General features: G+C 39.8%; 4 protein-coding genes across 4 annotated transcripts; 2 read left to right on the top strand and 2 right to left on the bottom strand.

Moving 5' to 3' along the window:
- Positions 1–10: 10 nt before the first annotated feature.
- On the bottom strand, positions 11–7942 carry ints11 (integrator complex subunit 11). The gene is made up of 17 exons (XM_056386073.1): positions 7732–7942; positions 7377–7474; positions 6262–6335; positions 5935–6163; positions 5729–5827; positions 5608–5642; positions 5389–5527; positions 5210–5274; positions 4597–4786; positions 4411–4494; positions 4242–4331; positions 3607–3769; positions 3353–3463; positions 2847–2908; positions 2519–2661; positions 2043–2172; positions 11–425 (listed from the first exon to the last, which is right to left on the bottom strand). Exons 1-17 carry the CDS (start codon positions 7757–7759, stop codon positions 360–362), a joined length of 1806 nt encoding a protein of 601 aa, XP_056242048.1. The 5' UTR covers positions 7760–7942; the 3' UTR covers positions 11–359.
- Positions 7943–8725: 783 nt separating this feature from the next.
- On the top strand, positions 8726–11458 carry cptp (ceramide-1-phosphate transfer protein). Its single transcript, XM_056385015.1, has 2 exons — positions 8726–9071; positions 9674–11458. The coding sequence occupies exons 1-2, from the start codon at positions 8938–8940 to the stop codon at positions 10194–10196; spliced, it is 657 nt and encodes a 218-aa protein (XP_056240990.1). The 5' UTR covers positions 8726–8937; the 3' UTR covers positions 10197–11458.
- Positions 11459–12190: 732 nt separating this feature from the next.
- On the top strand, positions 12191–14650 carry ubxn10 (UBX domain protein 10). Its single transcript, XM_056386086.1, has 2 exons — positions 12191–12291; positions 12407–14650. Exon 2 carries the CDS (start codon positions 12494–12496, stop codon positions 13208–13210), a length of 717 nt encoding a protein of 238 aa, XP_056242061.1. The 5' UTR covers positions 12191–12291; positions 12407–12493; the 3' UTR covers positions 13211–14650.
- On the bottom strand, positions 14651–20283 carry ddx19a (DEAD-box helicase 19a). Its single transcript, XM_056386085.1, has 11 exons — positions 20109–20283; positions 19844–19907; positions 19522–19714; positions 18131–18223; positions 17446–17548; positions 17249–17363; positions 16954–17131; positions 16597–16834; positions 15651–15813; positions 15357–15548; positions 14651–15271 (listed from the first exon to the last, which is right to left on the bottom strand). Exons 1-11 carry the CDS (start codon positions 20169–20171, stop codon positions 15210–15212), a joined length of 1464 nt encoding a protein of 487 aa, XP_056242060.1. The 5' UTR covers positions 20172–20283; the 3' UTR covers positions 14651–15209.
- Positions 20284–20569: the final 286 nt, after the last annotated feature.

Raw genomic sequence — 20569 nt, forward strand, 5'->3', positions numbered from 1 at the left:
ACTGCAAAAATTAGACTTTTCTATAAAAACGTTTATTAAAACTGTCATTATATGTCAAAATAAAGGGACAAATCAGAATACGGGTATGTTATTCTTCTTTACCTTGTGTAGTTTAGTCTATAAATGACAGTATGAAAGAGTCTACCAATCAGGGCAGGATCCTGGGTAAGTTCGTAGGAGGTAAACATTTAAGGATCACAATCCCAACAGGAAAAGGGAGCAAAATCAGCTTTGATGATGTAGATGTTTGCTGTAAAGAATGTGAAACTCCCCGCACCAGGAAGGAGTTTGTAGCCTCCAGAAATCCAGGAGTGTGAGTTTCCTTCAAATGTTTATTGTGTCGGGACAAAAAGATATTTTCAGCACAGTCCAGAGGGAAGGCCCTTTTTCAGCAGAGTCGAAAGGAAACTCCCCAGGTCTTCGTCCTGATGAAGAAAAACAGAACATAAAAGTCAACGATTAGAAGCACTGTAGGAAAAGACAGAGACGCATATATTCACTTTAACACGTTAATATAAACCCTCGTCATGCACTGCACATGTCGGTGATGTAAAACTCTCTGGTATTTCACAAGGGGAAAACTAAAAACAAACATTAAAATGGTTACTTAAGGTCTTATCGAGAACCTGATCATATTGCCAAACATTGATTACGCAACAGATTCTATGTTTTTAGGCAATCTCCCCAACAAAAACTGGGGTATATGTGTAATTTTGGGTTTATGTTCAGGGGCAATAAAAATCTATAAGACCCTTTTGGGGGAACTTTAGTTAAAACAGATACGACAAAGACACAGATTTAAACATCGTATTCTTTTTTTCTTGCCCTTTATTCTTTGCATGGAACAAACAAGGCCACAACAAACTGCCTCCTTCCATTACACAGTGACGGAGCTCTACAGGCAGGTTTCCCCCACCTTTCGTATTCTCACTTTCATAGACCCTACTCTCGCACACTATCCACCCACAGCAGTGTTTTCACTTCTTGGAGCCAATCAGACCTCTACTCGGTACAGACTCGGCGCAACAAACAGTTTAACTGATGGTGTGGTCAGACCCAACAACAGCACTCGTGATGTGACTAACAACAGAACAGGAAATACTAATTATATTGAGCCTCAGCCATCTCCCCCTGCACTCGTCGTAGTCAAGATATAACCTCCGCTCTGTTTTATATTTAAAAAGGTGCAGATATATAAAGAAGATTATGAATAATCAAATAGAATTAATTCATAAATTCTCAATTTGGCTATAAAGCGGAGATTCTTGTGATTTCATGTGTTAAGGTAAATCAGAATAGATTCTCTTCCGTGAGTTTTGTTGCATGCATTAGACTCCTGATGGTTCTTTTAAGCAGCTTTAAATAAAGTTTGGCAACTTAAACAGCATAGACCTGTCCACCTTCAAAGTCTAATCAGTACAAAATGGGAAAAATCCCTGGGCTGGACATTACCAGGAAATTGCTGTGTGATATTTTCTATTATCTTGTTAACTTGGGGCCCAGCATGGGGTCCTTAGAATACGAATGCAGTCAATAATTGTATTTTAATTTGAGGAAGGTAAACAGTCCCCACACTAATCTGATGTTTTTGTCTGCTGCCAGTTTTAGTCTCTTCAGTAGACGAAGCTCGAGCGACAAATAAAGTCACATGCTTCATGACTTATCTGCTTATCAGTCTTTTTCTGCTGCACTCTCACATGTTGATTTTAATCAATACACCGACTTTTCCACCTCAAGTGTAAAAAACTTTGAGATATTTTTAGTTCTAGCATTTCCACTCCCTTTTTAGGATTACAGATTTTTTGTGCAAATTGAAAATGTGCACAAGATTGGGTGGATAGACATTTTATTCAGATTTGAAATGTAAAGTATCATTGTTTTTAATGTGTTTGTTTTTATGCTGCCTTGAAGGAAAAATATTTTCCACTTGTGGGAAAGTAAAGATCTGCCTTAAACTGAACTCTAAACAGTTTTGCATTTAAAAGACAGTACAGCAACAGTAAAACAAACTCAGTGAAGCAAAGACAATGCAAACATTTTACCTGATAACTCCAGGAGAGCAGCAGGACCTTGGTGTTGGTGTCCTCAGCGGAGGAGGAGACTTTGATGACAATAGACTCCACCATGACGGTGCTGTCAGGGAGGTGCTGGATAGTGTAACCTTTTAACACGCTGCAGCAAAGAAATGCAAAAGCCATCAGTTATAATAGATATAATATTACATGTCACAAAATGCAGTAGATATGAAACAATACAGGAGAAAAGCGCAAAAAATCGCAGTTCTCAGGCAACAGAAATGACATGTTGTATATGTTCAAGTATATCACAAATACACTTGAAGAAATGAGAGGAAACAACATATTTCCTGGGTAGATGTGCAAACATGAAAATGCTGGTGTGGTTTACAGGAGGAAGGTAGATAAAGTGAATGATGTAGGTGAAATGCAAAATATTACAGATGAGTTGTAAGATGCAGGAGGCCCAGTGACCCCTCCTCTCCCTGCGGTTATACTCTCACCTTTTAAGGTGTGTGTAGATCCTGTGGAGTGTGTCGGCGTCGCTGTGCGGGTCCTGGAGCTGCACGCGGCAGGTGAAGCGTAACTGGTGTTCATTGAGGCCCAGCTCCTTCAGGGCCTGCTCCGACGACACCAGCTTCAGGCTCTGCGCTCAGGAGAAAGACGACAAGAGGGTAAATCAGCATGTGTCATTCATGACAACTCAAGGAAATCCCACTAGACTATAGGTCATCTATTAAAAGGTCACAGAAGTATTTAAAAAAAAAAAAAGGAGCAACACACTTACTGGACTGATATGTAGTTAAAAGTTTGTGATAACACAGAACTCACGTTTTCTTTCATGATCAGGGTTCCATGCATGGTGCGAGGTTTTTTGGGATCAGGCAAAGGACCTTCAACATGAGAGTGGTTTAATATATAAATAAACAAGCAAATAATTACAGAAAATGATAAACAACATTTGAAGTCTTGCTAAAACAGCTGTATGTGGTGTGCAACTCATAGCTCCAAAGAAAGCGAGGCAGCTTTTCATCACTAATAATTCAACAACTACAACCATAAGACGGTTTTTCTTTATACTCAGCAGCCACTTTAGTCTGGAGTAAGTATAGAAAACCTTTGTTGTACTGTTTGGATAAACGTGACTCCTCATCTTCTCTGGGGTTTAGAGTCTACATTAGTCATTATGACAACCAATCTGGGTCATGATATTCAAGTGACACGGGGGCCGGATCACCAGCTGTGTAAAACCCGCTTCACAATGTCAAGCCAAACAAAAACAATTGTGGAACTGAAACCTTGTGGTTTCTGGTTTCTGAACTATCATAAAAACTTACCTCCGAGAGCCATCTCCCTCTTCAGCAGGTTGAGTGAGATATCCACAGGCACACTGGGGTTTGTTGTCACAGTTGCTGTCTCTCCATTGGCTGGCATGTAACAGTCTATGCCTGCCATTCAAAAATACACACATTAACAAGAATGAAAACTCCCTCTCTTCCTACTGTAAGCATACCGTACCAGTACCAATCTGCTTTTATTGAGCCTAGCGTTTTTGATATGTAGAGCACAAAACAGATGGAGATACACTTACTGAACTCCTGTTCAATCTTGCCCTTGAGGAACTCCATTTTCACAGCCTCCCCGTGTACCAGCAGCATGTTGCGAGGCTCTGCCATCCGAATGAGCTGCATAATGCCTTTAGCATCTGCATGGGCACTGAAGGACATGTACTCCACCTGTAGCTTCACATCCAACTGTAACAATCACAGAAAGAATAAAAGTCAGTTTTGGTTTTTTTTTAACATGGATCACATTGACAATTTCATTTTTATAAAGTACTCTTATTGGCTCTAGATGAGAAAATTGATGTTGGGCAGATTTTGTTGTCTTTGGTTAGAGACAACAAAGAGTTAGGATGTTTACTGTGATGACTTGTTGGACGTATTTTTGTCACAAACCACAATAAGGGCGCGTAACATGATGCTGTATTCGGCTCTGCGTGGCTGTTTTTGATATCTACAAGTACAAACATGTAGGTAGAAATGAAACTCCAAACCCCAGAGTCAAGCAGAAGTAATAGAAGAGAAGTAGAGAGACTTTTGCACTCTCCAACACACACACACACACTTTTTATTTAAGTCATAAAATACAGTGTGAGCCCAAGACTCACATGGATGCAGCGGAAATTAAAAGCTGTATTTACAAATTACAAAAAAACAATCTTACTGTCGCTCTCCCTTCCATCTCCAGTTTCCTCTGCCCATTTAAGATCTTATGACCGATTGTTCCTTGTACACAATACCCAGGCATGATAACCTAAGAAAAAAAGAATTAGCTGTATATTATGAAGTATTGTTATTTTCCAAAAGACCTCACAATTCCTCATGAGACTCACCATGTTCTTCTCGTTGCCGGCCCATTTCTTGAAGATTTGCAAAGACTGACCAGCATGCAGCATACCTGGTGTGGCAAACACCACCTGAAAATGGACATGTTGTTGTTGTAGTGCACTGCAATTACAATTTTTAAATTAAAAAAGTTTTTAAATATTTGCACACTTTGGAGGAAGAGCAAAACTCACCATAGGTCCAGGATTATCCGCGTAGGAGCGATCAAAAGCCTTGATGTGCTTAAATTCAAACATGTTTCTCTGTACAAAGGTTTTTCGAATCTTTTGGTTAGTCCATGTTATGAAAAGCTTGTAATAATGATTAGCTTTCTCTGTCAGCCCGGTGGAGAAGTAGATGGGGGCCTTTAGGTTCATCCTCTCCCTGTGTGATGAGAGGAGGTAATTAGAGTGTCTGTCCAATGAAAAAGTTCACATACCACCATTATTCTAACAAGCTTAACAAAATGAATACGGATATTTTAGGGCAGAGCTATTTTTCATCTTGACAATGTATGACCTTTGTGTATTGTAATCATGTGCAATTACTCCGGATTGAAAGGACTTTTTATTCAATTTAACAATTACGAACCAAAAAAAAAAGGCTTTTATCTGATATCATTCAGGCAGCAAGCAGACTGTGATTATCTCCGCACACATCACTGTCCTTGCTCTCCAATTTCTTTCTTTGACAGAGGCTTGGTCACATTCACAAAACCTATAGTGGATATTTACGAAAGTGTATAAAAAACTTCTGTGAATTTTCTTTGTGGTATTTATTTTAAAATTTAAATAAGAACAACCCTACCAAAATGTTTCCAGCAGGATGCAGAGCTCTTGTGCTCTTCCAAGAGCAAACACAGGGATCAGAACCTGAAAGGACAATAAGAAAATAAGAGCCTTTAATTAGCAAAACCTAAATTTTCTCTCCACAACATTATATAAAAAGAAAAGAAAACGAAAACCATCCAAATATACAGTACTCACCTTTCCTCCTCTTTCTATGCTTTCATGCACTTTCTTCAAAAAGTCCCTCTCTCTGCATCTCTTTGAGTCACGGATGGTGGTGGCATATGTAGACTCTGAGATGAGGATATCTGGACGGCACTTATCGATCCATGCAGCACTACAGGATAAAAAGACTTTAGTATGTCACAGGCTTACACCTAAGCAGATATTCGATACATAAAAGTAAATGTCACTTACCCTAAATGCCTGTCAGGCGTCATGTTATAGTCTCCCTAAGAAATGAAAAGACATTACTCTGAGGTTGTTGTTGTCACATTCACTGACAGGATGCACACAGTGCAGACTTGTTTTCACTCACGGTATAGACCACAGACTCTGATCCCACTTTGATTTGCACCATGGCAGCTCCCAGGACATGGCCTGCATAGTACGCCTTGATCTCCAACTCATCATCCACCTGCCAGCAGCACAACAAAAAAAACAGCTTGATTTCCCATCAAAAGAGACGAGCAGCTGGTGCAGAAATTATTAACAAATACATCTAAAATTATACGAGCGCTGCACCTGGACAGTTTGGTGGAGGTTCAAAGGTATCACTTTTTTCATGCAGTCCTTGATCATCTGCGAGGTGAAGAAGTTGGTTTCTCCCTTTTTGTCGACTGTGATCTTCCGGAAGTCCTCCAGTAAAATGGGGCAGATAGCCTTGGTAGGATGGGTCATGTAGATGGGTCCATCGTAGCCCACCATCTCACTCATGAAGGGCAGAGCGCCACAGTGGTCCAAGTGGAAATGGCTAAGAAAGCAACAGGTGTAGCCATTTTTTTTTTTATATATATAAATATGACTGAAATAGATACGGTACATTATAGTGTAACTATACAGACAACAAACCTGATGATTACACAGTCCAAAAAGTCTGTCAGGCGTCCATTCTGGGTTATGTAAGAAAAGTCTGGGAAACGTCTCTGGAATGACAATACAGATTTTCATTCAGTTCAATTGGGATCATACTGTAAAATATCTTCTACACAAGGTCCAAAACATTTGAAACTCAAATGTTTTCAAAAACAGTAGCAAAATGAAAGTAAAATCATCATTATTTCATCAATCACAATTTCCAAGTCCAAGATAAACCCAAAGATATACTGTATATTTACAATGACATGAAGCAGCACATCCTCACATTAAAAAGCTATAACTGGGGAATGTTTGTACTTTGGCCTAAAAAAAATAACTTGTGATTCAATAATAACAAACTGTAATTTCAATGTGATAATTAGTAAGTCTGACTGAGCGACAACAAGCCTGAATTACTGCAACCACCCTGGTGATGAAATTGCTGGTTTTAAAAAACAGGTGTAAAAACTTTTTATTGAAGGAAATGGAAAAAAAAGATGTGGGTTTTTATACAATTTGATTAATGATTGATATTGTCTGATATGACTAATCAGCATGTCACAACATTCACATCAGTCTGTAATGTCTCAGAGGCACAGCTGTATGATCTGGGGCAGCCAGGAATACAGAAACAAGGATTGTGAATCCATGGACCCAGCCTGTCTTATGTCAACAGTCCAGGATGATGATGGTGGTGGTGTAATTGTGTGGGGAAAGTTTTCTTGGCACACTCTGAGCTCTTTGTTTGAATGCCACAGCCTATCTGAATATTGTTGTTTACTATGTGCATCCCTTTTATTACCACAATTTATCCATCTCCTAATGGTTAAATCCTGGCAACTCATGAAAGTTGGTTTCATGAACATGAGAATGAGTTCAGTGTACTTCAGTGTCCTCCCCAGCCACCAGATCTGAACCCAATAGGACACATTTGGGATGGGATAGAACAGGACATTGGCAGCATGAATGTGCAGCTGACAGATCTGCAGAAAGTTTATAATGCAATCATATCATGATGGCACAAAGAATTTGGGCTGTTTTCAGAGCAAAAACTCTCCATCTTACACAGTTGTCATTCCTCCCTTGTAAAGTAAAGCTACTTTACTTACATCATCGTTGTATCCCATGTGCATCCCACAGTCTAGCATAATGTTTTTGCCTCCAATAGAAACGAGGATACAGCTGCGGCCGACATCCTGTCCAGCACCTTAAAGAGGGAAAGTCAAACTATGAGACACCTTAAAAAATACACACGCATATATAAATCCCCTCATTTAGCCACTGCAGCTCATCAGTAAAGGGTCAAACTTACAAGCTGTTTTAAGGACCGACACAGCAGAAAATACATAACTCAATACTTTGTTAAAAGCGGGGTTATCTAGCGTTTAAGTTATCTAGCTAAAGTAAAAGATGTTGACGGAACTTGCTCAGCAGGTGCTAACTAGCCACTGTAACATTACTCACCGAGTGGCGTTACTTTTATTTCAGGCATGTTTTCTCCTCAGTGCAGCCGCTTCTTGTACATAGCAGGTAAAAACCTAGATAACCCAAGCCTTTATCTTTGTAGAAATGTTTTCGAAGTTGGACACACTTGTATTATACATATGAGGCGTTTGTGGTGTCAAGCAAACCGCTATTGATCGTAATACTTCCGGTTAGCATGTTCCTCTTCTTCTTCTTCTGTTTGATTAATGGCGCACTTAGCGTTTAAGGCGCATTACCGCCACCTAGTGTATTGGAGTGTGAGCCAAGAGTTCCCGACTTACATTTGGTCTGGTTAAAAAAAACAAAACAAAAAAAAACACTAGCTTTTCTTTATTAACCCAGTTTCCCTCCTAAATGCTAAATACATTATTATAATTCAATACTCCCACCCCACAATTCTTAAATTTCTTCTTCTCTATGTGTTTTATATTTGTGGATGTTTCTCCATTAACTGCCTTGTTTTATTTAATCCTGTGTTTTCTAATCTCAGTCTTGATATAATACAATGACTGTATATAAAGACTCTTTACACGCTGTATATAAATGACCTGGTGTTGTGGTACAATAAATGCAAATCCAGTGTTTCCATTCTTAAGCTCATTTGATCATCTGTATATGTTGTAATACATGTTTTAAAAGTTGTTATCAGTCTTTCATTGGCTATATGTACCCAATTTGCTTTTTCTTTATCTCTTTTTATTTTCTCTTGAATACAAAAATCTAAGGATGAAATAATCACGTCGGAGTCACTGGATAAGGCACCATGACCGTGGAACTGTACCTTTCTTTTGCCATTTTACTTTCTGCCCTTCTGAATATATAAATCCCCATGACATTGATAATTTTCTCAACCATCCCAACTGCTTCTTGCATCTGGCTTTAACAGCCAACTTCAGCGCCTTTTATTTTGAAGGGAAAGTGTGCCAATTTCCGGTGATTCCCGGCTGGAGTTTGCGCAGTAGAAGAGGATTAAAACAGTACCGACCTGTCGTTTCTCGTAGACGGAGGGAAATGCAGAGTTTTCCTTTCACTTTTAAGTTTTCTTGCACGTAATGTGTTCGGTCTTTGGTTGTTTACATCTGAACTTACATCCGTAGCGACAGCTGGTTTTGTTGGTGGCCGACACATTCATCTTCTCATTCATCTGTTGTCTGTTTTACGACAGTATTTCCTCATAGAGAAACCATGGCTGATTCTGAGGGATCAGTAGAGCAGAAATTCAGTTTACAGGAGGTGCTCGACACTTTCAAGCTGTGTCTGTCAGAAAATAAAGAAGTCTACCTCCAACACTATGTCGCTGGGTGGCGTGGGCTTGTAAAGTAAGTGATCTTTTGGGATGTGTATTTATGTGTCCTGTGTGATCTCATTGTATTTTATATGCATTGACCACATGACTATACTGTACATGCTACACCCAGCTCATAGCTGGATTAACCTCTCATGGGACTCCGGGGCAAAAACTTGCTATTTGGCCCCCTACTGACCCCCCCAGTGTGCACGAGACTTTAGAAACCAACCTGTACTTTAGAGCTGCATTGAGAAAGTTGAGTAAGATAAGATTTGTGCTGCATACAAAGTACATTGGCCTACAATATGCACACATATATATTATGCACACATGTACATGACATATAAAAAATAAGTTTAAGTGTATAATAAGTGCTTGATTGTGTTCTTACTACAGGCTATTTGGTGCCAGGGCCCTGAGACAGAGGGGGGAGTTATACTTCAGTGGTGCAAATTTCTAATAGATTAGTGATTCATCAAATTATGAAGACAAAAATGGGCTTCTGGTGCCCCTGTGGGTCTGGGGTCCCTCAGCAGTTGCCCCCTGTTGGTAATCCAGCCTTGACTCAACTGTAACAGACTGGTAAATGTTATAGAGGTGTTAACAGACTGTTCTTGTGTATCTCTTTAATAGGTTTCTGAACAGCTTAGGGAGCGTCTTTGGCTTCATTTCTAAAGATGCTGTCAACAAGATCCAGGTCCTGGTCAGCCACTTAAACGGCGAGAACGGGTCTCAGTACGTCACCGTCCAGTCTATGGTAAAATACGAGCTGGACAATGAACTCGTGGACCTGACCAAGAGAGGCGGCCATCCAGAGTCAGGCTGCCGTACTCTGCTCAGGCTCCACCGTGCGCTGAGGTGGCTGGAGCTTTTCCTGGAGCGCCTCCGCACCAGCACAGAGGACAGCAAGACATCTGTCATGTGTGCAGATGCCTACAACGAGTCCCTCGCCCAGCATCACCCTTGGGTGGTCCGTAAGGCTGCGGGCATGGCGTTCTGCATGCTCCCTGGGCGTCAGGCTTTCTTGGAAGTGATGAATGTGGGCCCCCCGGAGCAGGTGGTGGCCATGCTGGGAGAAGCTCTGCCTCTAATCTCTGAGGTGTACCAGATCACAGAGGAACTTTACTCTCAACATAACCTGCTTGATTTACCATAGAGAGCAGGAGGGGCTATTATTTCCCTATCCATACATTACATGATGGAATATCTATGTGTCCCTGATGACAGGCTGTTAAGCTGGCTGCTACTCCTGTTTGGTGATTTATGGGTTGTGTATTATCTGGACAATATTGGGCACAAATAATCAATCATAATTTCACTGACATTAGTCTGTACCTACTGCATTCCCAGTTTTTAATATAAAACTACTGTAAATCATAATATTGCATGTTTGTCTTTACTGTTTATCATGTGCCTCAGAATAATCATTTAGATCCATTTATATTGAATTGATATAGGTGAAGAGAACTACAGTGGGACTCAGAAGTCTTTGCTCACTGCTAACAGCTGCTTGTTTTCATTATTTATCCAAAGAAATGAGACTAAGTTGATACGTCTTATTTCGGGCAGAAGTAATTTTCTCAAGCTGCTTTTCAGGTTCTCAAATGTAAGGAATTTACTGCTATTCTTGGTTTTCCATGGTAGTGAATCGTTTCAGTTTTGAGTTTTTTACCGATTTGATAATCAGCCAATTAGTTAATAATGAAAATGATTGTTAGTTGCAGCCCTATTTAGATCTGATACCAATGCTTGTAAGAAATAATGTAATAATAGGTCCATTCATTCAGGATTCATGGAGTGCATTCTTTCAAATATTTACACACTTATGCTCCTGTTTCACAGGGGAATTGCTCCCATCTAATACTAAATGATATTGGATGATGATGTCAGATATTGAACAATTCACCATGGTCTTGAATTTAAAACACAGAGAAAATTCTATCAGCGAACTGCAACTTAAACAGAAGAGTAACCGTTTGTAAAACAACTTCTCTAATGACAAATATAGTCTAAATGTGCCAATTCCAAAATAGTTTAAACAAAAATGAAGCAAACTCTAACATTATGAAACATAGGTGCTGAAACACAGAACCATTGCTTTTTCTAAATAAACCAAATTATAACAGGAAAAATCGAATCTTGCTTTAGAAACATTTCTGGTAAATTTTGAAACAAAAGTTCTTATCAGTGGACTCAGAGTTGTTCCCACTGTATATGATCTCAGTGCAATTTTTCATTTAAGATAAAATATACTCAGTTTATAGCTAATGTTCAAGGTTTAATTGATTATTATTTTTTTAAGTTAATGGTGTATTGTTTTTTTTTAAGAATGTACTGTACTGTATATTATATATATATATTACTCTGGATTCCAACAGAACTCTTCCACACTTTAGCCTAATAAACATTTTCCACTTGGTTGTTGAATGTTGTGAATTTGTGTTAGATTTGTTTGATTATTGATTATTCATCAACACGTTACCTCCACTGGCCTTTTGCCAGAGAAGAGTTTTGTTACCTGTTGTCTAAAGTAAATGAGGAGAAAAGTTAACCTTGAATGTGTCATGTTTTTATAATTCTATGCTAATGGTGTTGAGTATTGTGGTCCCTGAATCCTACTTTGATTATCAGTCCACAGCACCTAACTTTTGGATATTTTAACCTAGAGACAGATGTATGTACACAAATAATAATTACAAAATCAATATTTTTCCCTCTTTAATATTTGTCCTTTCTTCTGATCTTATTTAAGCCCAAGTGGTACCTAACCCATCCCTTTATTTGCCATTAGCTAAGCTGCACATTTGATTATTTTTTAATATGTAAATGACCATGAAGCACTGTTATCACACCAAATAAGGACATTATTTATGTTGTATTATGTTATATGAGCTAAACATAAACACATACAGAGGGGAGCTACACACCTGCAACACTAAAATGATATACACTTAATGCAACAATACTTATGATAAAGAATATATAATATACAGTACTGTACATAAACCTTAGGCACTGTTTTGTTTGCATTAGTGCAGTTTGAGTTTAACTACAGTTGCGTACTTCCAACACCAGGGGGCTCCCTGCCTTTAAATTCACAAGTCGTCGTCATGGCAACCGGACTTTCATGGCAACCGGTGACGCTGAAGAGAGACTGAAACTGGGAAAGTGGGTGGAAAGCGACGGAAAAGTAATGCGCACAAATGGCATTTTAACGTTTTAACGTGTAGTGAAGCTGCAGTAATATACTCGTAAGTGTTACGACAGTTTCTAAAACTGACTGAACAGCGTCGTCCATGCTTGTTCCCAAGGAAAATGGAGACACATATTAACTCAGATATGACTTTCTTTACTCTTTTCGCGAAGGACTGAAGCCAGGAAACAACTGGAAACCTTCACCGACAGGCCATCGGAAACTCTTATGCAAGACAGACACTAAACAGCTGGTCTTCAATGCATCTAACAAGACCAAAGTCCTCCAAAGGACGAAGCAGGCCTGCTGTCAACAACACAGACAGCATCCAGAGGACACCTGTGTCTCCGGAGTCTCCTGCACACAGCAGGCCGGACAGAAACCTCCGCTCCCAGTCCCAGCCCATCATGTGGCAGACCAGCCATCTGAGCCAGGATGAAGTTCTGCACATGCTGCATCCACCACAGTCCTTGAACAAGTACAAAGTCCTGCCATCCATAGAGAGGAGGCGGTCAGAGGTGAGTCCAGGGAGAAGCCTGGACAAAGACATGTCCAAGCTCACCCTGTCTGATGGTGCTATCCTGCAGCAGGAGCCGGATCTCCCCACAGCACAGACCAGCACCTCTGAAGGGGACACCAGGGCTGATGGGCCATTCAGGACCTGGCCAATGCCACTAGACCCAGGACCAGTAACGACCACAGCAGCTGGTGCCTGTGGCAGTTTGCTGTTGGCCATCAGAGCACCGTGTGGCAGGAGGTTCCAGCAGCACTTTGAGCCTACAGACACTCTGCTGATGGTGAGAGCCAGTGCAGAGGCCAGGTATGGAGCCAGGTACGGAGAGGCCTCCATTGAGACTATGGATGTGCCACGGAGGAGCTTCACAGACATGGATATGACTTTGGCCCAGTGTGGCATCTTGAACAGATCAGTGCTGTGCATTTCTCAGAATGACGGCTGTGTGGTGGAGCACGACTGAAATGAAATCATTTCGAGGTTCTCTTTTGCAGTTGACATTTGCCTCTGTGGTGGAATTTAAAGCCCCCCTCCATTGTTATTTGGATGTTTCTCTGTGCTCACCTTAAATCATAAGTTTAAGATGTTTAAATACAAGCATGATCTGTGGAGCCAATCCTGGTCCAATATGCAATTCACAGAAGTGTGAAGTGTGGAAACTAAGAATTAACTTTTCTTTTGAGCAGCAGGCATCCTGTGTCCAGTGGTTAAACTTTTCTAAACTAAAAATATGGTATTCAGAAATTCAGAATTTTTCAATAAGGGAGTCATTGAAAGTTAATTGAACTTTGTTGTGGAAAAAACATATTTGACTCTGTCCATGTATGTCTGGAGGGGATTTTTAACAATACACAGCTCTAACACAACTATAACTTTTATTGGCTGAAGCAACTTCAGTTTCAATTTCATGAAAATGTATACTGTATGCCTGGATGTAACCACAGCTGGCCTATGAGGACATTTATGTTCTGTTTCCTCACATTATCTTAATCACAATAGCAGGAAAATACCAAATTCATTACTGGGATCTGCTTTCAGGTATCGATGTAGAGAAGAGAACCTGGTCTCACTGTGTGATGGTTGCAGTTGACAGCTGACGACAACAGGGTTTCCTTAAGTTTATTTGCTGCCATTTTCCACATCTGTTTTTCATGGTTGATGTTCTTATATGCCAAATAAAGTCTTTAACTAGGATGCACTAGATTAATATGAGAAATGATCACACTTTACTTTATATTACAACCACAGCCCTGCTTTCAATGTGTGTAAACATGAATACATAAAGTTCTGAACTATACCCTCCTTCTTAACAAACTTCTTCTCTACATGTCGAGTTATTACTCCGGATAAGAGGAATCATGCAGTTCAAAAAGGAAAAGAATGAATCTGTTGCTAGCACCGAATAGAAAAATAGTGTTTTTCACATTCTGAAAGGTCCCAGTGGGAAAAACACAATTAAAACTAATGAATTCAAGACAGAAGACAATGTTAATATTTAACTAGTTTTCCTCTCTATAAAGGAGTCAAAATGGCTGCTGTCAAAAAGGCCAGTTTCAAATGCCTCTCACTCTGAGCAGGTATTTCTTTTTACATTTTTTCCACTGAATGGAGTGACAAAATGATCTGTGTGAAAAACTAATCACATCCTTCATCATAAACTTAACGACTCCTCACTCTGGAAAATGTATTAAAACAATCAAAGTGCACAAAGAATTAGGAAGTTACAGGTTTCTAATCTTTTGAACATATTGTAAATTTTCTGAAGAAATATTTTTTTTTATTGTTTAATAAACTGCTTCTGATTCATTCTTTTAGATACACCCCATGTAATGGTGTTACTTGATAAGGTGCCTGTCCTCTGTCATACAACAGCACTTCAACAGTAATAAACTGTCTGAACAGGTTTAACATGTGACAGTATATTTATTTATTTTCATCCACACAAAACTGATATTACAACCAAATTAAGTTGAAGTAACAACCACTCTACCACTAGACTGAAACAGGCATTTTAAACCTTAAAATGCTTCAAGTCACCCAAGGATATTTTATCTGAACTCAGCCTTGATCAAACCATGCAAAAATCTATAGATGAGACACATTCTTATATCCCAATCTACATTAATAATACACTTCAAATCAAAAAACACAGCACAGCAAACCATCAACGATAGTATTATCTCCACCATTCTTAAACACTGTTTTAACAGCTAGTGGTTAGTTTAAAGTCTCTGGGAGACGCAGCTTAAAGGCTTAAGGTGACTTGTGATCAAAGTCGGACATATCAAAAGAAATCCAAGTGAAAACTTTGGCACACTAGTTTTGCATAATCAACATTAGCATGCATCTCTCTCTCCTGTAAACAATAAAATGCAAACAATAAACCCTTGAAAGAACTCAAGTCACATTTGAGGTAACACGTCTAACTGCCTCAGTGTTGGGTAGTGCACGGAGCAAACCATTCAGCTCATCAGGCTTTCCATTTCTTCAAGATTGCTCGTGTCAAGTTTTGTGATTCTTCTGTCTGTGGGAGAAAAGCAGAGGCAAGAAAGTTAGCACCCTTATATTTGCTGTTTGACATGATCAAGGCGAAAGAAACAGGAACATACTGAAATGCATCTCAATTTGGTTGATAATATCCATGCTGTGTTTGCTGTCGACCATATTGACAGCAAATCCTCTTCTGCCGAAGCGTCCTGTGCGGCCAATACGGTGCAGGTATGTCTCATTGTCGGCATTCCCGTCCATGTCCACTGGGAGGTCAAAGTTGACCACAAGTGACACCTGCTCAACATCAATACCTGTAAAATGGTCACAAATGGGTTTGAGATATTGATACTCATCAACATAAAGATGAAGGTTTCATTTTTTTAATCTGGCTCGTCAGTCTTCATCTCTCTCACCTCTGGAGCACACATTTGTGGTCACAAGCACCTTCTCTTTGCCATTCCTGAAGCGTTCGATGACAGCGGCTCTCTGCTCCACGGTCATTTCTCCACTCAGCAACGCCACCTGGTGGCCCTCTTTGGTCAGGTGTGCAGTCAGCCAAGCAGCCATTTTACGAGTCTGAGGAAAAAAAAAAAAAGCATCAGCTAGACTGAAAAGCTCATACTACATCCAGAATGTACCAAGAGCACAGAGGGATGTATTCGAGAGATCTGACCATGTCCACTATGACTCTTTTCTTGCAAATTGGCTGAAACCCACATGGCCAGGCAACTTCTTATGTGATAAACTTAGGAAGTTACATTTTTATCACAGCATAATAGCAAATCTTTAAGTGACAACGTCTTTCTGGTGTGATTTCTGCTCAGATGTGGTTCTCTGATTGTACAATATGCAGAATGTATCACTGATTAAAACACATCCGTCAATTTACCAAAATTCAAGACCTTGTTTAGACTCTGTATGGAGAAGGAAAAAGACACGTTAATGCCAGGTCAGACCTCCCCAATGTGTAAAAGCAATCTAAATAGCGTGACCTCATCCATAAGAAAAGCAAACTAAACAGCTCTATGAGGCTGTACCTCAGCACAGAGGTGATTTGGGCTAAAAGCTATATGCGGATGTGTTATGCTTTTAATAATAACTGTTTTGGTCAATTTTTAATGCAAAAATGCCAAAAATTCCTGCTTCACAAAATATGGGAATATGCAACTTGTTGATGGTTTATATAATTTTAAACTGATTACTTTTCATTTTGCGTTGGATTGGAGAAAACAAGACATAATTTATTAAATTATAATGGGCACTTAATGTATCCATACACAGACTGCATGTTGAGGTCCAACAGTGAAGGAAAAATTTATTTAGCGTTGTAATGCGCTGAGTTTCTGGAAGGGGACTTACATGGCAGAAGATCATGGCCTGTGCGATGGTAAGGCTTCCGTACAGATTGCAGAGTGCTGTGAACTTGTCTTCCTTCTCCTTGCAGAGAACATAGAACTGCTTGATGGTGTCCAGTGTCTCCTCTTCGCGCTTCAGCCTGATGATGTTCGGGTCGGGAACCACCTGCTCTGCAAACCTCCACACAGAGTCCTCGAAGGTTGCAGAGAAAAGGAGCATCTGACAGTCCTTCGTCAGCTGTCTGCAGTGGTAACAAGAGAATGGGAAAAATATTATGACTAGAGAAGCTTGAACGTGACAGAAAACTCATCTTTTATTAATATCAATCCACACTTGTAGGTTTCTCTACAAGGAGCTCACCTGTGGATACGAATGCTCTGGTCCCGATGACCCTGCGTGGCGATCATCACATCAGCCTCGTCCAACACAAACATAGTGATCTTCTTGGGGTCGATGAGCTTGTACTTGGTGCACCAGTCGAGGACTGTGCCTGGTGTCCCAATGACAATCTGGTCCTGCAACTTGATGCCTCGCTCCACTGAACAGAAATGACAAATTCATGCAGTGATATTAAACCAACACTGGCTACCTAATGACTTGAAATACCATTTTGCCCCTAATTTTTATTCCATTACAACTATGGTCACGTTCTTACTTCTGTTGCCTCGTATGGCGTACGCCAGCTTCACATCTGGACAAAATTTCCCCATTTGCTCGATCACTTGACCAATCTGCAGAGCGAGCTCATATGTTGGTGAGATGCAAAGGCACTGAAAGAAGCAAACAGTTTTTAATGGTTAGTGCATTTTAGGGTCTTCAGCTGGCTGTGGAGATTACATGTTATATGCTTACCTGAGTCCACTTATTGGCTGGGTTTACATGGCTGAGCATGGCCAGAGAAAAAGCAGCAGTTTTGCCCGTGCCAGACTGTGACTGGGCGATCAGATTCTGAGGTCTACAACCACAGAAAACACAGTGATGAATAAATCATAGAAAAACATGATGTGAGGAATGTTAAAAAGATTTTCACAAGTTGTTGGCACCAAATTAAAAGGACAATAGTTGCAGTCCATTTTAGAGCCAGCAGCAACAAGTTGATCAAAATAGTTGTCAATCATTTTTCTGTTGACTGATTAATCGACTAATCATTGCAGCTATAATGAAAATAAGAATGAGCTGGAACCCCAAACTCAGTAAGTGCATTCAGGCCAAAAATGTCTCAAAGAAAATGAATAGTCAAAAATGATTTATCATCATCAATTAATATGTGCAATATTTTTTCAATCAATTGATTTTATAGTAACATAATCATTAATTTACAAAATTTCTGTTAGAGGTGTTTGATGACATAAAAGACAGACGTGCAACAAATCATTAGATTTGAGAAGCTTGAACTAGAAAATAGTATGTGTTTTCCCTGAATGTATAATCTTACTCAACAACCAAAATTATTGACGATTAATCTTCTGTCCGTTGATTCAGAGATGAATTGATTACTTATCTCAGCAGTAATTTAGAGGAGTGGAAATGAACTCACGGTTGCGCCAGCATCATGGGCAAAGCATTCTCCTGGATTCTGGATGGTCTGTTGAAACCCATGTTGTACACACCCTTCAACAGCTCAGGTTTGCTATTGAACATCGAGTCACAACAACAGGAATAGTGGAAAAAAAAAAAAAAAGACATTCAGTTGTATGCAAAGTTTGGGCAAATTACACATTTTGTTGATTTTACAAGTGAAGAGAAGTAAAACCTCTGCAGCAAACAGACAGTGAAAATGAGCCTTTCATGTTAATGAACTGTTACTTTTTTATTTAATTAACTTCAAAAATAGAAAAAAATTTAACCATAATTGACTTTTTTCCAACTGTAATTGTGGCATGTGCAAAAGTTTGGTCACCCTACTAAGTCAGTACAGTTTCCAAACACTTTGTGGTTTAAGAAAACTTAAAATAAACAAGTTCTGAGGCAAATTTTTTTTTAATGATTTCTAAGTGGATTTATGGAAGTGTAATCTCGATGGACATCTGACATGATGTACACGGTAAGTGTAAGTCACACTGAATGACAACAAAATGTGTTTAATATTTGTGTGCCCCTTGCATCACTTTGGGGAGGCTTTTACCATTATCTGGTATTTTCTCTTGGTTTTGTCCTTGTCTAACCTTTGTCTATTACAGACCATATCCTGTAATTTCCTCATGATTAAAATGCGGAACGATGAGTTAAATTGCTAAGGAGCACAGTGAATATCTTATTCCTTACCTCACCCTGGATTGTTAAATCATATCCCCATGGGTTTATCGTACTGTTTATTGCAGGAACTGCATTGTCTTCTTTTCAGTTAAAAAAAAATAAAATAAAATACTTAATTTGCCCAGGGTTGTCCAAACTTTTGGCTACACCTGGAGTTTGGAGTTTATTTGATAGATCTAATTAAAACTAATGCAGTCTAATACAATAGCTCTGCAACAAATCCTACCTTCATGAAGGTTATGCTGTTTGGTTGGTGTTCAATTTAGTTTAGAGAGGTGCTGATTCAGTTTTATGGTCATTTTGGAGGCTGCAGATTGTGGTGCTGTTGAATTGTATTGTATTATATGAACAAGTGTTTGGATTTTTATTGTCCACCTCATTTATATGAGGGTAGGCTCATATACATTAAGAGGGTAGGCTAAACAACATAACACACCTCTCTGTATAATGCAATACAGTTAAACACCACCACACCTACACTTGAATCAACAAGTCTCTAAAAACAATTTCAATAAAATTTAAATATTACAACCTTCATTATTTTATTGCAGGGCCTCTGTAGTATTAGTTTTACCTCGGTGCACCAGATTATCTGTCAACTGAGTGTTAGTGCGCATCTGTTTGAGACCCAGGGTCATTTATCAAAAAAGCTTTTCCCCCCTGCAGACTCACAGTCTCAGCTCCTCGAAGGTCTTCACGGAGTAGAGAGGAGAGGTGGGGTCCCTCTGCAGGACCTCCACCTGGTTCCGGTTCCGCACCAGAGAGCGGCGGATCAGCTTATTCAACAGGGACTGTTCGGCCAGGTCCACTTTGTCCGCGTCTCTTCGCCAGCCTCCATTTTCACTCTTCTCCGGCACAATATTGCCTGCACAGGTGGAGACACCCCCCCCCCACCCCACCCCAACCCCCCCCCCACCCCCACCCGCGTCAAATGCCACCATTAGTCAGCGATAAAAATTAGTTCGAGATTTAAAAACACTATTAACTAAGTTACCGTTTATGTCTCCTCTCATGTTACGCGGACCACGCACTCGATCCACTTTCTTGGAGAAGTCAAACTAGTTAGAGAAAATACAGTTTATCACATTATTAGCTAAAAAAAAAAAAGAAAAAAAGAAAAGAAATTATGCAACAAAGTGCGTGTGTAAGCAAAGTTGCGAGGCAAGCAGATTAAGCTAGCCTGCTACCGACCGATGAGCAGGTTGGTTAGCCGCTGTTTGGTGTTACTTTTGGAGCAGTTGGTCACCTGTAAAACTTACCTGTAGTGATGGAGTTGTAGCCTCTTGAACATCGACAGCCAGCGCCCACGAGTCTTCGGACATTTTCAAACATTAAATGTGTATTTCTTTCGCGACAAACAACACTTTTCATCAAAAAGTTTGATGTCAGCGTGAAAGTGACGTGACGGTGAGCCGCTGTCCCGAGCTGAACCAACCACAACCCGCTGGACCGCACCACTGATGCTGCGTTCAAAGGCGTCGGGAAATATCAACATTCTAAGACCCGAGCCACCAGAGTCAGCCAATCGAAGAGGCCAGTGGAACCTGCTGGTTATTTTACAGCATCAGCTAAAGTTAACCTTAATTCAGTGGACTATCATGAGGTGAAAGTTTTAAGAGGAAGCCAATAAAATCCTCTGTTGACATCTTAGAAGTTACATTTACGTCTAATTTTCGCTCTTTTTTCGATAGTAGTTATAAGATTTTTTTTTTTCATTAAT

Source organism: Seriola aureovittata, chromosome 9 (genome assembly GCF_021018895.1).
Source record: "Seriola aureovittata isolate HTS-2021-v1 ecotype China chromosome 9, ASM2101889v1, whole genome shotgun sequence".
Taxonomy (NCBI): domain Eukaryota; kingdom Metazoa; phylum Chordata; class Actinopteri; order Carangiformes; family Carangidae; genus Seriola; species Seriola aureovittata.

Coding starts and splice junctions, on each gene's coding strand:
- cptp (XM_056385015.1), top strand. CDS start 8,938: ATGGCTGATTCTGAGGGATCAGTAGAGCAGAAATTCAGTTTACAGGAG. Junction 9,072..9,673: donor GGGTGGCGTGGGCTTGTAAA/GTAAGTGATCTT, acceptor TCTCTTTAATAG/GTTTCTGAACAGCTTAGGGA.
- ddx19a (XM_056386085.1), bottom strand. CDS start 20,171: ATGTCCGAAGACTCGTGGGCGCTGGCTGTCGATGTTCAAGAGGCTACA. Junction 19,715..19,843: donor CATGAGAGGAGACATAAACG/GTAACTTAGTTA, acceptor CCACCTGTGCAG/GCAATATTGTGCCGGAGAAG. Junction 18,224..19,521: donor ACCTTCGAGGAGCTGAGACT/GTGAGTCTGCAG, acceptor GATGTTCAATAG/CAAACCTGAGCTGTTGAAGG.
- ubxn10 (XM_056386086.1), top strand. CDS start 12,494: ATGCATCTAACAAGACCAAAGTCCTCCAAAGGACGAAGCAGGCCTGCT.
- ints11 (XM_056386073.1), bottom strand. CDS start 7,759: ATGCCTGAAATAAAAGTAACGCCACTCG. Junction 5,643..5,728: donor CAGAGTCTGTGGTCTATACC/GTGAGTGAAAAC, acceptor TTCATTTCTTAG/GGAGACTATAACATGACGCC. Junction 4,495..4,596: donor CGGATAATCCTGGACCTATG/GTGAGTTTTGCT, acceptor GTCCATTTTCAG/GTGGTGTTTGCCACACCAGG.